At 48.8% G+C, this 17862-nt stretch overlaps 1 protein-coding gene across 1 annotated transcript in view; it reads left to right on the top strand.

Moving 5' to 3' along the window:
- Nucleotides 1-12521, top strand: part of sike1 (suppressor of IKBKE 1) — a 41881-nt gene extending 29360 nt beyond the window's left edge. The window contains exons 5-6 of the mRNA XM_072480637.1: nucleotides 5968-6081; nucleotides 11084-12521. Of these exons, the coding sequence (XP_072336738.1) occupies nucleotides 5968-6081; nucleotides 11084-11176 (207 nt within the window). The 3' untranslated portion in view covers nucleotides 11177-12521. The remainder of the gene's footprint in view (nucleotides 1-5967; nucleotides 6082-11083) is intronic.
- The last annotated feature ends 5341 nt before the right edge of the window (nucleotides 12522-17862 follow it).

Here is a 17862-nt window from a genome sequence, read left to right as displayed (position 1 = left end):
CCTCCCCCTCGCCCCCTCCCCCTCGCCCCCTCCCCCTCGCCCCCTCCCCCTCGCCCCCTCCCCCTCCCCCCCTCCCCCTCCCCCTCGCCCCTCCCCCTCGCCCCTCCCCCTCGCCCCCTCCCCCTCGCCCCCTCCCCCTCGCCCCCTCCCCCTCGCCCCCTCCCCCTCGCCCCCTCCCCCTCGCCCCCTCCCCCTCGCCCCCTCCCCTCTCCCCCTCGCCCCCTCCCCCTCGCCCCCTCCCCCTCCCCCTCGCCCCCTCCCCCTCCCCCTCGCCCCCTCCCCCTCGCCCCCTCCCCCTCGCCCCCTCCCCCTCGCCCCCTCCCCCTCGCCCCCTCCCCCTCGCCCCCTCCCCCTCGCCCCCTCCCCCTCGCCCCCTCCCCCTCGCCCCCTCCCCCTCGCCCCCTCCCCCTCGCCCCCTCCCCCTCGCCCCCTCCCCCTCGCCCCCTCCCCCTCGCCCCCTCCCCCTCGCCCCCTCCCCCTCGCCCCCTCCCCCTCGCCCCCTCCCCCTCGCCCCCTCCCCCTCGCCCCCTCCCCCTCGCCCCCTCCCCCACGCCCCCTCCCCCTCGCCCCCTCCCCCTCGCCCCCTCCCCCTCGCCCCCTCCCCCTCGCCCCCTCCCCCTCGCCCCCTCCCCCTCGCCCCCTCCCCCTCGCCCCCTCCCCCTCGCCCCCTCCCCCTCGCCCCCTCCCCCTCGCCCCCTCCCCCTCGCCCCCTCCCCCTCGCCCCCTCCCCCTCGCCCCCTCCCCCTCGCCCCCTCCCCCTCGCCCCCTCCCCCTCGCCCCCTCCCCCTCGCCCCCTCCCCCTCGCCCCCTCCCCCTCGCCCCCTCCCCCTCGCCCCCTCGCCCCCTCGCCCCCTCGCCCCCTCGCCCCCTCCCCCTCGCCCCCTCGCCCCCTCCCCCTCGCCCCCTCCCCTCGCCCCCTCCCCCTCGCCACCTCCCCCTCGCCCCCTCCCCCTCGCCCCCTCCCCCTCGCCCCCTCCCCCTCGCCCCCTCCCCCTCGCCCCCTCCCCCCCCTCCCCCTCCGCCCCCTCCCCCTCGCCCCCTCCCCCTCGCCCCCTCCCCCTCGCCCCCTCCCCTCGCCCCCTCCCCTCGCCCCCTCCCCCTCGCCCCCTCCCCCTCGCCCCCTCCCCCTCGCCCCCTCCCCCTCGCCCCCTCCCCCTCGCCCCCTCCCCCTCGCCCCCTCCCCCTCCCCCTCGCCCCCTCCCCCTCGCCCCCTCCCCCTCGCCCCCTCCCCCTCGCCCCCTCCCCCTCGCCCCCTCCCCCTCGCCCCCTCCCCCCCGCCCCCTCGCCCTCGCCCCCGCCCCCTCGCTCTCCCCAAGCAGTCTTTTGGAGGAATTCTTTATCACAATGACTAGCAAGTATTCTTGTGTTTGCTAACTGTATTTGAAAATGGATTTTGACCTGAGATGGAGTTTGCTTGATTGGAGGTGAAGAAACTAGCAGTTAGGAGTTCAAGTGTTTTGTTTTATTTTAAAGCATAGTTTAACTGGTAATTGTGAGCTATTTATTTTATGATAAAATTTGTTTAATACTGTTAATAATGAAGCTTGTTTTAAAACACCATATTCCTATTTGTGAGTGGAATCATTCCTGGAGCAAAGTATCCTTTCCTCACAGCTTTACAAACAGGATAAAAGAGAGCGGCGGAGATACAGGTTAAAAGAGCGCAAGGAGAGTGGCAGGGGCAGAGGGAGCTGCGTAGATGCAGGGCAAGTCTCCAGGGAGCGGACTCGGAGGGTGGAGCATCAGACAAAACTTCAAAATGAGCAGCGCAGCGAACCCTCACTGAATCCAGAGGCGGAGCTCCTGAGATGACGGCAGGACTCAAAGTGACGTGGGGCAAAAGGAAGTAGCTGATTGAACAGGGAAGAGGAGGAGTGCAGCAGCGACGAGATTGAAAGACATGAGGGGGGAGTGAAAATGAAATGACATGCTTTAAATGTGAAGTCACTGACAGGCAGATGAGCAGAGGGTGATGGGTGTGTGATAGTCCCCATCCTACAGCAAAGCCTGGTCTCCAGTCGACTCGGATCTCCCTGCCACTGTGCCAACTCCTCTCTCCGCTGGGACCAGTTGGTGGTTGGTGTACAACAACCACCCCTCGTTTAAAACAAAAAGTCCACACACAGGCACCTTCCACCCCAACTCCACCTCCCCCACCTAAATGAATTTCGGGATCTGGGACATCAGGACCCTCATGGTCAACCCCAGCAGCAACAGACCTGAACGTTGCACCGCCATCATAGCCCGGAAACTCTGATGCCACAACATTGCCATCGCAGCTCTGAACGAGACACAACTGCCAGGAGACGGCCAACTTAAGGAACAAGGTGGCGGATATACCTTCTTCTGGAAGGGCAAACCAGAAGAAGAATGCCGTCTCTATGGGGTCGACTTCACTGTAAAAAATTAGTTGGCCAGAAGTCTCAACGAGCCCCCCCCCCCCCTTTGAGGGTGAGCGAAAGACTCCTGTCCCTACGGCACACCGTGGCCCAGAAACAGCACATTACAGCAATCCGTGCCTACGCCCCAACCTTAGATGTAACGGGCCAGCCTCGACCAATCGTTGTCCGCATCCCAAAGGGAAATGAGCTGATTCTCCTCGGTGACTTCAATGCTAGAGTCGGGAAGGACGCAAACCTTTGGAAAGGAGTGTTCGGAAGGGAAGGTGTGGGAGAAACGAACACAACCAGAGTCGTCGTCCTGACAAAATGTTTAGAACATGACCTGGTCATCATTGACGCCATGTTCTGCCAGAGGGACAAGCAGAAGACCTCATGGCAAGACCCCCCACTCCCCCAGCCCAAGCATTGACACCTTATAGACGACATCATCATCCAGGCAAGGGATCGCAAAGACATCCACATCATCTGCGCCACGACTGGAACAGACAACTGCTGGACTGACCACCGCCTAATTCGCTCTACCAGCGCCATCACCCTGACTCTTCTGCCGCAGGAGGCTCATTAATGCCGCTGGACTCAAAAGATCCCAAGAAAGAGCTAATCAGCCAGCTCCTCACAGCTAATCTGGCGGCAACCAACCAACCAACCAGAGGCACAGAACACCCACAGGACCTGGTTCCCTTAAAAGCCACCATAGTCAGCACCTGTGAGGAGACGCTTGGGTTCTCAACCAGGAAACACCAACACTGGTTTGAGAACTATCAGGAGGTCCAGGATCTCCTTCACTGCAAGCGCAAGGTGTTCCTGAACTGGCAGCTCCACCAAATCTCAAGTGAGAGGAAACAAGCCTACAGGCAACTGAAGGCCAGGGGACCCACGACCAAAAGAACAGATGGTAGTGGAAAGAGCACAGGCGACCCAGCCACTTGCCAACAACCACTATGTACGTGGCTTCTCCAGCCCAATCAAAACCGTTTACGGTCTGAGTACCCAGGGGCCCACCCCACTGAGAGCCAAAAATGGAGGTGCTCACCAAAGCCGGAGAGGCAGTCAATGCCCGATGGAGACAGCACTACGAGGGCCTCCTCAACCTTTGACGCAAGCGTTCTCGACACCATCCCACAACACCCTACCCGCCAACATTTCGACGCAAGCCCAGCTCGCTGTGAGGTCGAAAACGCCATCTGACCGCTGAAGAACAACAAGCCTTTGGTGCAGATGGAATCCCCGCAGAAGTACTAAACTCTGACAGAGATGCACCCTTGACAAGAATCCATATCCTCATCACCCTTGTCTGGAAGGCTTGCCAGATGATCTCGGAGATGCCTTAATTGTGACCATCTCCAAGGAAGGAGACCGGTCCAACTGTGGAAATTCCAAGGATTTCCCTACTCTCTGCCACGGGAAAGTCATCGCGAGAATACTCCTAAACTGCCTCCGAGCTCCTCCCTGAGTCTGTGTGGCCCATCAAGAGGCTCAATGGACATGATCTTCAGCACGCGACAAATCCAGGAAAAGTGCAGGGAGCAGCATCAACCTTTGTACAGGGCCACCTTCGATCTGGCAAAGGCCTTCACCGCTGGCAACCGTGAGGGAATGTTGAGCATCGTTCTGAAATCCAGCTGCCCGCAGAAATTCGTCCCCATCCTCCGTCTGCTCCACGATGACAAGCCATAATCCTCGCAACGGAACCACCACAGACCCAATACATGTGCAGACTGGGGTCAAACAGGGCTGTGTCATTGCACCAATGCTCCTCTCTATCTTCCTTGCAGCAACACTCCACCCATCACCCTGAAGCTCCCTGCTAGAGTGGAGCTAACCTACCGGCCATCAGGAAACTGTTTAACCTTCGCCTCCAAGCCAGAACCAAGAACCCCCCCCCCCCACAGCCTCTGTCATAGAGCTGCAGTACACAGACGACACCTGCCTGTGCACGCATTGAGGTCGAGCTTCAAACCATCATTGATGCATTCACTGAGGCATATGAGAGAATGGGCTTCAGATAAACATCCGAAAATCAAAGATTCTCTGCCAGCTTGCCTGTGTCTCACAAACCTGCCCCCCGAACCATCAATATCCACAGTGAGCCCTTGGACAATGTGGATCATTTCCCATACCTCGGGAGACTCCTCTCAGTGTGAGCAGACATTGACGATGAAATCCAACATCGCCCAATGTGCCTGTGTAGTCTTCGGACACCTGAGGAACAATACCCAAAGACTGAGACCTCAAACCAAGCTCATGCTTTACAGAGCAGCCGTGGTCCACTCCCTCCTGTATGCATCTGAAATATGGACAATGTACAGCAGACACCTCAAATCTCTGGAGAGGTATCACCAATGCTGCTTCTGTTAAGTAATGGGTTAAGAGACATTGCAATTAGTTGTCTCATTTATGTTAAGTATCCATTAATTGACACTGATATGTAAAGGGGCTTCAGGTGGCCTCTGTCAGGTGATGTATAGTTAGTTTTGTGCAAAGGCTGTTGCAATGAAATAAATGTGTGTTTGTGAAAAAGGAACAGAACTTTCCTACTCCAGTCTTGACCACTTGACCAGCTGTGATGGGTGAGCTGCATTGCACGCCTGCCCGACACAACACTCCCAAAACAAGTACTCCACTCAGCTCTGCAATGGCAAGCGATCACTAGGATTCACCTGAGGAAGGAGCTGAGCTCCGAAAGCTAGTGATTCGAAACAAACCTGTTGGACTTTAACCTGGTGGTCTAAGACTTACTGTGATCACTAAGAGGGCAGAGGACATGCTAGATGTACACTCTGAAAGCCTCGCTAAATAAATGGAACATCCCCACCGACAATTTGGAATCGCTTGCCTTAGTTAGAACACACGAGCTGGAGAAAAAATATCCACAAAGGTGCCAATCACCATGAGCATCATAGGGTGTTGCAGACGGAGGCCAAGCGTAAACAGCGGAAGGAGAGCAGCAGAATCCAGAGCGTCCCACCCACCCACCTCATCAAGCACCACCTGCCAAACCTGTGTCAGAGTCTCCGGATCCAGGATCGGACTTTTCAGCCACCGCAGAACCCACCTCCCCGGAGTGGAAGCAAATCATCCTCGACACTGAGGGACTGTCCAAGACAAACTAAAAATATTGTGGTTTCTTTCCAGCATTCTAGCAAATGTTGGGGTCTGGTCGAAAATTGTACTTTTATTGAAGGATGTTCAGTAAAATCTTCAACACAGCAGATGGTATAAAACTCATTTAGGGCTCTGCTGGGTTTCTGTACAACACTGTTATTGAGTCTGAACCTGTCCTTACCCAATGTCCAGATGTACACACTCTTTTTGAAACCATGTTGGTGAGAATTAGAAGTGCTGTCTGGCTTTCTGGGTACACTTTTCTCTCAAGGTATCTCTGGCCCAAGCAGCATCGGACCACAATCCTCAGCTGCAGTGTTCCAGTAGGCACTTTCCAATTCCAAGCCTGGTGGATTACGATGTTTACAGAACTTGAATGTCTTGTTCAGTGTAGACCAAGATTCAGACTTAGCTAGCTCTTATGGAGCTCTGTGATCTTTGTTGATTATTGTACTTCCAGGAGCTGCAAACCCAGGTTGAACAGATCTGTGACATGGCCACATTAATGAGAAAAGCCGTTCAAGTGGATGATGAAGAGTATTGTCAAGTTCAAGAGAAAATAGCCCAGCTGGAGGTAGGCATTTTCAGTGGGTGTTGCAGGATTTCACATAGCCCTTGTGCATATAGACTTCTGACATGTCTTAATATCTGTAAACCCTGTTTCGTCAACATAATCCTTGATTTTCTTTTCATTGTCCTTCACTGTGATATTTTGGTCGGTTCCAGTACCTTGCTGGTGTACCCTGTACAGTGTCGTTTGAGTTTCATTCCTGGTGTGGACCTGGGGTGGTCGATGGTGGATAATTTGCAGCTTTGGAAAAAAATAACAGTGGAGACGGGGGGGGGGGGCAGAAATATAAATGGTTTACCCTGGATCCTCAGACTGTGACCCCTGGTTCTGGACACACCCATCATTGGTAACATCTTCCCTGCATCTACCTTGTCTAGTCCCGTTAAAATTTTATATGCGATCCCCCCCTCCCCTCATTCTTCTGAACTCCAATGAGAACAGTCCCAAACTAGTCAATCTCTTCTCATATGACAGTCCCTGGAATCAGCCTGGTAAACCTTCGCTGCACTCCCTCGAGAGCAAGAACATCCTTCCTCTGAGTAGAAGACCAAAACTGCACACAATACTCCAGGTGTGGCCTCCCCAAGGCCCTGTATAATTGCAGCAACAGATCCCTGCTTCTATACTTGAAACCTCTCGCAATGAAGGCCAACATATCATTAGCCTTCTTTACTCCCTGCTGCATCTGCATGCTTACCTTCAGCGACTGGTGTGCAAGGACACCCATGTCCTGCTGCACAGTCCCCTCTACCAATTTACAACCATTCAGGTAGTAATCTGCCTTCCTGGTTTTGTTTCCAAAGTGAATAACCTCACACTTATCCAAATTATACTGCATCTGCCATTGATTTGCCCACTCGCCCAACCTGTCCAGATCATGCTGTAGGATCCCTGCATCCTCGTCACATTTCACCCTCCCACCTAACTTGGTATCATCTGCAAACTTTGAGATGTTACATTTTGTTCCCTCATCCAAATCGTTAATATATATTCTGAATTATAATATTGTAATATATATTGTGAACTGATCCCTGTGGTACCCCACTAGCTACTGCCTGCCAATTTGAAAAGGACCCATTAATCCCTACTCTTTGTTTCCTCTCTGCCAACCAGTTTTTTATCTATTTCAATACATTTCCCCCAATGAAATGAAATGAAATGAAAATCGCTTATTGTCACAAGTAGGCTTCAAATGAAGTTACTGTGAAAAGCCCCTAGTCGCCACATTCCGGCGCCTGTTCAGGGAGCCTGTTACGGTAATCGAACCGTGCTGCTGGCCTGCCTTGGTCTGCTTTCAAAGCCAGCAATTTAGCCCTGTGCTAAACAGCCCCTGCACTTTAATTTTGCACAATAATCTTTTATGCGGAACTTTGTCAAACGCCTTCTGATAGACCAAATATACCACATCGACTGGCTCCCCCTTTGTCAACTGTACTGATTACATCTTCAAAGAATTTCAACAGATTTGTGAAGCATGATCTCTTCATAAATCCATGCTGACTCTGACTGATCCTGCCACTGCTTTCTAAATGTTCTGCTATAAAGTCCTTGATAATGGATTCAAGCATTTTCCCCACTACCAATGTTAGGCTTACTGGTCTATAATTCCCTGCTTTCTCTTTACTTCCCTTTTTGAATATCAGAGTGACATGAGCTACCCTCCAATCTGCAGGGACAGTTCCAGAGTCTATAGAATCCTGGAAGACGACCACTAATGCGTCCACTATTTCCAGAGCTGCTACCTTAAGCACTCTGGGATGCAGATTCTCAGGCCCTGGGGATTTATCCGCCTTCAATCCCATCAATTTTCCCAGCACCATTTCTCTACTAATGTTGATCTCCCTCAGTTCTTCCCTCTCACTAAATTTTCATTCTCCAGCATTTGTGGTATCTGATTTGTGTCCTCATTTGTGAAGACAGAACCAAAGTATGTATTCATTGCTCAGCCATTTCTTTGTCCCTTATTATGCATTCCTCTGTTTCTGGCTGTAGGGGGCCTACATTTCTCTGTACCAATCTCTTTCTTTTCACATATCTGTAGAAACTCTTAGTGTCAGTCTTTATGTTCCCTGCAAGCTTCCTTTGATACTGTATTTTCACTTCTTAATCAATCCCTTCATCCTTCTTTGCTCAATTCTAAACTGCTCCCAATCCTCAGACCTATTTTTTTCTTTGGCCAATCTGTATGTTTCTTCCTTGGATCGGATACTATTTCTAATTTCCTTTGTAAGCCATGGATTGGCCCTCTTACCCCCTTTGCTTTCCTGCCAAACAGGAATGAACAGTTGCTGTAGTTCCTCCATACGTTCCTTGAATGTTTGCCATTGTCTATCCACTATCATCCCTTTAAGTAACTCTCCCCAATCTATTAAGGCCAACTCACGCCTCATATCTTCATAGTTCCCTTTATTAAGATTCAGCACCCTAGTCTCCAAATCAACTACTTCACTCTCCATCTTGATAAAACAATTCTATCATGTTATGGTCGCTCATCCCCAAGGGGTCTCGTACAGTCAGATTGGCAATGATTCCCTTCTCATTACACAGTACCCAGTCTAAGATGGCCTGCTCTCTCGTTGGTTCCTCCACATATTGGTCAAGAAAACCATCCCGTATGCACTCCAGGAATTCCTCCTCTAAGGCATTGTGGCTAATTTGATTTGCCCAATCTATGTGAAGATTAAAATCACCCATGATCACCGATATTCCCTTATTACATGCATCTTTAATTTTGTGTTTAATGCCATTCCCAACCTCACCACTGCAGTTTGGGGATCTATATATGACACCCACTAATGTTTTTTGCCCCTTGGTATTTCTCAACTCTACCCATACAGATTCCATATTGTCAGAGCTAATATCCTTTCTATTGTGTTAATTTCCTCTTTAACCAGTAGTGCCACGCCACCACCTTTTCTTTTATGCCTGTCCTTCCTAAATACTGAAAACCCTGGGACATTCAGTTCCCATCCCTGGTCACCCTGCAGCCATGTCTCCGCAATCCCAATTATATTGTACCCATTTATATCTACCTGCGCGATTAGTTCATCCACTTTATTGCAAATGCTCCGTGCGTTAAGGCACAGAGCCTTTAAGTTTGTCTTTTTCACATTGTTTGGCTTGCTCCCAATATTTTTCTCTATTGCCCTGTTTGAATTTTGCCCTTGGTTTCTCCACCTATCACTTTTCTTATTCACTTTTCTACCTTTTGTTTTTGTCCTTGCTCCCTCTTTCTCTGACTCCTTACATAGGTTCCCATCCCCCTGGCATATTAGTTTAGATAGATTATATATAGATTAAAGTAATTGGTTGAATGTTAGAGAGGCATTGAAAAATGTTTTCGCCCAGAGGGTGTTGGGAGTCTGGAACTCATTGCCTGAAAGGATGGAAGAGGAAGAACTCCTCATTGCATTAAAAAAATACTTGGATATGTACTTGAATGTTAATGTCGCAATTCTGTCACAATAAAGTGCATGCTCTGCTGTAAATGAGAGCAGTTGTAATTAATTGGGGATGGTTAGGGCATTATTCTGAGGTATACACAATAAACGGTTTCCACCTGTGTTTGGGAGGGGGGATAGGAAAAGCGAGTCTTTGCCAGTGTTCCCTGGGTTTTGTGAATAAATTTATGTTAAGGAAATGCTAGCTCCAGATTTCTCCTTTACTTAGCGAATGAGGAGCGATTAACAACATGAAGTGTCATAACCTACAGGACTACAAAGCAAAATGCCAGAAATTGGCATAGCCCTTTTCCTTTGGCATTGACATGATGGGCATGTTAACTGACTTGAGAGGCTGAGGAAAGATATTGTCTCACAGACATACGAGAATCTTAGTTAGGACTGTTTCAGTGCTGGGGCATTCTTGGAAATCAGCTTAAAGAATTAACCACAGAATTGGAGGGAAAGAGGAGCACAAATTTTGGAAATGACATGATAAAAGGGAATCTGGAGAGGTGTGCAAATAAAGAGGGGTCACGGGCAAGGGTGTGGTGGCAAAGTGAGGATGTCAGATTTTAAAGGGTGAGGTGACCATTTACAAAATCAGCCAACATGGGGTTAGGAATAAAAATTGGGTGGTCAGCAGTTTAGAGACAATGGGATTAAGGGTGCGGGAGGCAGATCTCATGGATAAAATGAGCTTAGAGATAATACAAGGAGAGAGAGTACAGAAAGAGAGGCAAGTTCAAGGCAAGGGCAAAGTCAAAGAGGAGCATGGTAGGTGAGAGGAAAGAGGTTGGGGCTGAAACAACACATACAACGAATGGATGGTCTCCATTTTAGTGGCAAATAATCTATTAACTCTTCACTATAGTAAAGGAAAAGGGGGGGCGGGAGGTGATTGGCAGTGGACAAATTTATGGGTTGTCTAGGTTTATCAAGGTGGTTCTGGAATAATGGGAGTTTTGGTAGAAAAGAATGAGACCCAATAGCACGTGATGTGGTCCAGCCAGACAAAGTGGCTAAACTCAGCCATTGTTCAGCTTGGTGGGACTGCCCTCACTTGGTTCCTAGTTTAAAAATCTTGCTCCAGGCACTGTCTTGCTACCTTTGGGTCCGCAAGATCTAGCTCCACCCTTTCCTAATCCTCGTGCTGCCCCTTGGCAATGGCATCCACTGGGTTCACTGTCGATGTGCATTAACAGAGCTGAGTTCTGTCACTCCATTGTCTCTTTTGGTCATTCTTCATGTGAGTCCGGATATTGAATTGAAAGGTTTTCAACAACAGGGGTGTCACAGCACAACCTAATCCTTTTCGAACAGACAAGGCTGAAAGCTTCAGCCAATCAGACAAATCTGTGGATGTTATTGAATTCGTGTCAAATCATTATTTTAGCTGGTAAAGTGAAGTTGATACCTGCCGACTTACTCGGCATAAGTCACTCCTTCAGAAGCAAAAAGAGAGAACAAAGGGGAAGAAGGGACATCAGCAAGATCAAAACATGACGTGTACAGTTGCATATCTTAATCTGCACACACTCATTTTTTTTCTCTTTTTGTTTAAGCTTGAAAATAAAGAATTACGGGAGCTTGTGTCGTTCAGTAAGAAGATATTACTTCCAGAGAAGCCTCGCCAACCTCCTCAATGTGGAAAGTAAATTTCCTGTGCTGGAACAGTCTCTGAATCAGGTTCCTGCACTACCTCGGAACCACTCAAACAGTGCCTGCAGTTCACAGCTGGCTGTGTTACCGCTGATGTTACCGACATTGGAGGAAAGATCAAAGTTTTCACCAGTGCAACAGAATGTTTAATTTGAATGTTAGTGCTTTCATTGGCTTTGGGGAAAATTATAACCAAGCCTAAAGTTTTAATTCTGCAGGTGTCCTTTTTCCCCCAATACAATCTCCTCCAAGAAAATGCTTTTTTTTTTCATATTGACATTTCTGCCCTACCATCACTGTCACTCATCTTGTGATCTGTTACTGGGAAGAGGACGTGTTGAACTAATCCTGTGGATCTCTTCATGCTCTGGTCCATTCTCCATAATCCACCAGCAGGCCAAGAACCTCAGACTTGGCTGGTCCAGTTCTGCCTGATTTATTGGTCCCCTTATCCCAAGAAGTTAAGAGCACCTTTAGTGCTGTGTATGTGGAGCGAACTGAGAGACAAAAAGAAAATCATCAGTGGACCAACAGCTTTGACTTCAAACTTCTGAACTTGAGAAATATTGGGGGTGTGGATTGGGTTGGGTGTGTATGTTTCTTCTTCCCGCCCCGCCCCATGTTTCCCTCATTGTCAAAGCCACGCGTGAAAACTTCATGCTTGACCCTTGCTGAATTGCCTGATCTCAGCCAAGGCTGTACTATTTGCCTTAATCTTCCAGCGTGGAGGGGATCACCAGCCAAACAATATTGCTCCTCATTCCTCACCTCTTACTTTGAAGAACGTGTGTGGACTTGGGGTGAGGAGAGATTGGACTCAGCTGTGACGTCCCATATAGTGAATGTCCTCCCGATGCCTCCCGTCACAGGCTTGCACAGGGTGAATGGTTGGCTCAGTTGGCTGGACAGCTGGTTTGGTGATTCAGGGCGAGGTTTCAGCGCGAGTTCAGTTCCCGTACCGGCTAAGGTTACTCGTGAAGGCCTTGCCTTCTCAACTTTGTCCCTTACTTGAGGTGTGGTGACCCTCTGGTTAAATCACCACCAGCCAGCTCTCCCCCCTCCAAAAGGAAAGCAGCCTGTAGCCATCTGGGACTATGGCAACTTTACTAGGTGGTCATTATAATATTTCATTTGGATTGGAAGTTTCTCTGTTGGGACAATTTGGAGATGGTTTTGCTTGTCCTATATATTTCTGTTCAGGACATTCAGACTAAGAAACTTGAAGTAATGGGAATTCTGCACATTTTGCATAATTTATAAAATTGGGGAACTATTGCTGTAACCTTTAAGTTGCTCTGCCTAAAATTTGCAAATGCCCAAATAAATGTTCTTTTTAGTAAACGTTTCAAATTATGTCACCTTGAATGGTTGTAGTGAATGTTTATAGGTTTAAGAGCCCATAATGGACAGCACAGTGATTAGCACTGTTGCTTCACAGCACCAGGGATCTGGGTTGGATTCCCCGCTGGGTCACTGTCTGTGCGAAGTCTGCATGCTCTCCCCATATCTACGTGGGTTTCCTCCGGGTGCTCTGGTTTCCTCCCACAGTCTAAGAAAGTGTGGGTTAGGTGGATTGGCTATGCTAAATTGCCTTTCGTGTCCAAAAAGATTGGGTGAGGTTACTGGTTTACGGGGATAGGGTGGAGGTGTGGGCTTGGTTAGGGTGCTCTTTCCAAGGGCCAGTGTAGTCTCAATGGGCCGAATGACCACTTTCTGCACTGTAAATTCTATAATAATACGTAACAATCATAGATTATCATAGAATCTACAGTGCAGAAGGAGGCCATTCGGCCCATCGGGTCTGCACCGGCTCCTGGAAAGAGCACCCTACCCAAGGTCAACACCGCCACCCTATCCCCATAACCCAGTAACCCCACCCAACACTAAGGGCAATTTTGGACACTAAGGGCAATTTATCATGGCCAATCCACCTAACCCGCACATCTTTGGACTGTGGGAGGAAACCGGAGCACCCGGAGGAAACCCACGCACACACGGGGAGGATGTGCAGACTCCGCACAGACAGTGACCCAAGCTGGAATCGAACCTGGGACCCTGGAGCTGTGAAGCAATTGTGCTATCCACAAGGCTACCGTGCTGCCCCTTAATCACACTTGGTTAAAACTGTATGAAGAAGGGCAGCATGTTGGCATAGTGGTTAGCAATGCTGCCTCACAGCTGCAGGGTCCCAGGTTCATTTCCGGCCTCCGGTGACTATGTAGAGTTTGCAAGTTGTTGCAATTTTATCCAAAGTATGAAAGGATCCAAAACTTTAAACGTGAAGGTCCAATCAAGTTTTTTATTTTTTTTATTTTGCAGCTCTTTCAGTCCTATCCTCCTATCAATGTTTTTTTTTAAAAATGTTTTTTAAATTTAGAGTACCCAATTAATTTTTTTCCAATTAAGGGGCAATTTAGCGTGGCCAATCCACCTAACAACATCTTTGGGCTGTGGGGGTGAAATTCCCGCAGCCATGGGGAGAATGTGTAAACTCCACACGGACAGTGACCCAGGGCCGGGATCCGAACCCGGGCCTGTATTCCAATGTTAACTATTCCAGCATTGGTTTCCATGCATTCAGCTGCCTATGTAGGCTCTGCTCATTTAAAGCTATTTCTCTGGCTAAATTTTGGTCATCTGTCTTATTTTGTTTGATGCTCTAGCGAAGTGTCTCAGGATATTCAAGGTACTGCCCTGCCATTGGTTCAATTGCATCTTGTTGCGTTGGTATGTTGTCACGTTGCCTGTACTGGATGATTCTGTGCACTGCCAAATTTTTACATTCCTTTGGGCAGTATCTGAGGCCCAACCACCTCCAGCTTTTTCATCAATGCCCATCTCTCTATTGTGTGGTCAGGTGTGAGATTGTTCATGAGTAATTGCAGTGTTCAGTTCCATTCACAATTTCTCATAATTAAGTAGTCTTTGCTCACGTTCAGCAAGATGTGGACAACATTCACGGGTTTGGCCATGGATTGTGAATCTGTTAAGTGAATCTGTGCCAGGCAATGATCATCTCCAGAACAGGAGTCTAGCAACCACTCCATGATATTCAGTAGCACTACAATCACCAAATTCCTAACCAGCACAATCCTGGAGGTTGTGTTATGGGCCAGGGTTTAGAGAATCCCAAAGCATGGAGTTCACCTGACCCACAACTTTTAATAGATTGTGGTATGGGGAGCACACGGCTCACTCTACAGGTGGGGTACAGCAGAAATGGACCAGTGGGTTTTTAAAACAAAACAATGTTTATTCTATGAACTCAAGTTAACCTTTTTAAAACCGTGAATATCTGAGCAACCAGTAAATCAAATACACCCCCCAAAGAATACAACACTAAATAACCTGCATGCTGTCCTTTTAGCATCCAAAAGGCTTAACAAGCCTTCAAACAGGAGCACATCAGGGTTTACATTCAAGACTGAAAACATTTATACTTCTTCTGAATTCACCAAATGATCCATAGATAGTCTTTTGAGGGCAGAGATCAACAGCAGTGCAGCTCACTTTTAACTTCAGATTCAGCTCCCTGAAGGACACAGACACACCCAAGCTCTTTCTAAAACTGAAACTAAAAAGCAGAAGTGGAGCTCAGCTCCACCCATACTCTGACATCACTCCGGTAACATGAGCAGCTCCATGTCTTAAAGGTACATTTCTTAAACACCCATTTCTTAAAGGGTACTCTCACATGACAGTTGAAATTAACCGGAAACTGGACCATGTAAATACTGTGCTCAGAAAAGTGGGTCAGAGGCTGAGGGAACTGTACTCCCCCTGACTCCAGAAAGCCTCTATACTACATGAAAGGTTGAAGTTAGGTAAGTGATGGAATGCACTTCACTTGCCTGGTTGAGTGAAGCTACAACAACACAAGCTCGACACCATCCATAACAACAACTTGATTGGCAAATCATCACTTCCACCACTTGTGTACATTGCCTTTGATGTGCACCATGTACAAGATGCACTGCAGTAACTCAACAAGACTTCTTTGATAACATTTCCCAAACCTGTGAATTCCACTAGCTATAAGGGCAAGGGAATTTCATTATTTCCTTCATTCTCCTCCAGTCACACTCCCTCCTGACTTGAAAGATGTAATTTTCATTATCGTAGCTAACAGCATAGGAGCACTTTTACCAGTGGCTCAATAAGATGGCTCACATCCTTCTCGAGGGCAACAAGTGTGAGGCAATAAATGCCTATTCATGTTTAAAAACTAATCTTTTGAAACCTAGTTTTGAATTTAGTCCAGAGTGAAGGAAGTTTCTTCCAACCATGATGGTCTAAAGTTAAATTCCTGGGGGCAACCAATTCAGGTTCTAAGAGGCTTCAACCCACAACGGGAATTCAGTACCATGACAAATGCAGGATTTTAGATATATTGTATTATAAATATTTGGTAATTTAAGAGTTAATAGCCTGGGAATAGTGTGTGTTTGACTGCATTGCTCGTGTTTTTTAAATTTTGTTTTGCAAGAACAAAACTTTTAGGAGCCATAAGTAAAATTGACCATTGTTAAAGCATGGGCTAATGCCCTATTGTTTGACTAGGGGGAGTCCCTGGGGAGTTTGTTTTCATCTTGGGGAAATTGTCATTGTTGGGTGGAGCTACGGTATGCAGACATTTTTCAGCAAGCTTTTGAGTTGAGTTCTGATCTGGCTAACTGACTACATAAGTAAGGTCTTTTTCTCTCACAGTAGGATTGTTTGAAAAGATGAATAGTATTTAAAGCAGTGCAGACTTGTCAGAGGATAATGGAGAAGCTGAAACAGGCCAGCTGAAACACTTTTTTGAAGACTTCCAGCCAGATTCTGCAGGGGTTCTAACATGAGCCAAATCTGTTCTGACAAGCAAGTATTATCGGTGCCATTGGGATGTAGGTAGGATTGAGAGCTGTTACGTTTTTTTCCTTGTTTAATTGGGAATTGAGTAGGATTATTTAAGGGGTAATTGTAAGCTCCTCTTGGGTGTGAAGTTAAATGTTTTAATCCTATGTAATAACGTTTTGTTTTAAAAATACCAAATCCCTATTTTATTCGTGCAATCACCCCTGGAGCCGCACTGTCTTACAAAATATACTAAATTATTGGGGGTTTGGTCCAGTATCCTAGCCACTGTTTGGATTCCCCATGTCTCCGTTGGCATTCGTCACCTCGGATGGTGCTCTTACCAGTACCACTTCCGAGCAGTTGGGTATGTGTGGAATTGCAACCCATCTTGAGTTGGAAATCTTGACAGTGTCAGATGACTTTAAACTCTGAGCATCATTTTTGAATGATTAACAGGAGGAGTTTTTTAAAAAGTGAAAATTGCATTTAGTTGGAAATATTGATTCTATTCTTTCTTAGTGGAGCATTAAAGATTACTCTGCTTATATCAATGTCCCAGAACAATTCCTATGGATTTCCTCAGTGAAATTAAGTTTTGTTTTAATAAACGCCGAGTACCCAATTCATTTTTTCTAATTAGGGGTCAATTTAGCATGGCCAATCCACCTACCGTGCACATCTTTGGGTTGTGGGGGCGAAACCCATGCAAACACGGGGAGAATGTGCAAACTCCACATGGACAGTGATCCAGGGATAGGATCGAACCTGGGCTTCAATGCCGTGAGGCAGCAGTGCTAACCACTGCGTCACCATGCTGCCCCTCAAAGTGATTACAAAGTGATACCTCCTATCATCTGCATTGCAGCAATGTTAATAACTAGACCAACTGGGCTGGAGCAATTTATAATTGGACTAGTCCAATTTATAATTGGACTAGTCCATTCTGTGTTACAATACTTACTGCTTTTTGTCCTTTGAGGAAGGGAAAGCAAGAATGATTGTAAAAATGCCTTTTAAAACATAACTTAAGCAGGTTGAAGACTGCTGCTTGTTGCAAAAACCTGGTTGCTATTAGCAGTAATGAGGGGCGAAATTCTCTGTTATCGGCGCAAAGTCCGCCGATCGGCGCAAAAACGGCGCGAATCCGACTTGCGTCACGTCGGAAAAATGGGTCGAAAGTCTGCGGCCCGAAATGGGCTAGCAGCGACGTAACGGGATCTGCGCTTGCGCAGTGGTTCACGCCGTGCAGCGTCATATGCGCCGCACGGCGTGACGGCTCATAAGGCCGCGCTGCTCCCCCCCCACCCGACTGGAACACCCGACTGGATGGCTGGCCGCCGCTCAGCCCCGAGGTTCGAGTCACGGGATGTGGAGGCGCTCCTGGAGTCAGTGGAGCAGAGGAGGGACGCCCTGTATCCCGGGCACGGCTGCAGAGTTGCCCCACGCCACAGCCGGCGTCTGTGGAGGGAAGTGGCAGAGGCCGTCACCGCTGTGGCCCTGAAACCACGGACAGGCACCCAGTGCCACAAGAAGGTGAACGACCTCGTCCGAGCAGGCAGGGTGAGCCTCCCCATATCCCCCCCTCCCCCATATCCCCCCCCTCCCCCATATCCCCCCCTCCCCATATCCCCCCCTCCCCCATATCCCCCTCCCCCATATCCCCCCCTCCCCCATATCCCCCCCTCCCCCATATCCCCCCTCCCCCATATCCCCCCTCCCCCATATCCCCCCCTCCCCCATATCCCCAAGTGAATCCCGCCCTAACCTTAACCTCTGCAATGCACGCGCAACCGATGGCGTGCATTCATATACCTGCCTAACAGTGTTGCCTTTTACCCCTGCC

This window comes from Scyliorhinus torazame, chromosome 17 (genome assembly GCF_047496885.1).
Source record: "Scyliorhinus torazame isolate Kashiwa2021f chromosome 17, sScyTor2.1, whole genome shotgun sequence".
Taxonomy (NCBI): Eukaryota; Metazoa; Chordata; class Chondrichthyes; order Carcharhiniformes; family Scyliorhinidae; genus Scyliorhinus; species Scyliorhinus torazame.
This window is presented reverse-complemented; position numbering and strand designations above follow the sequence as displayed.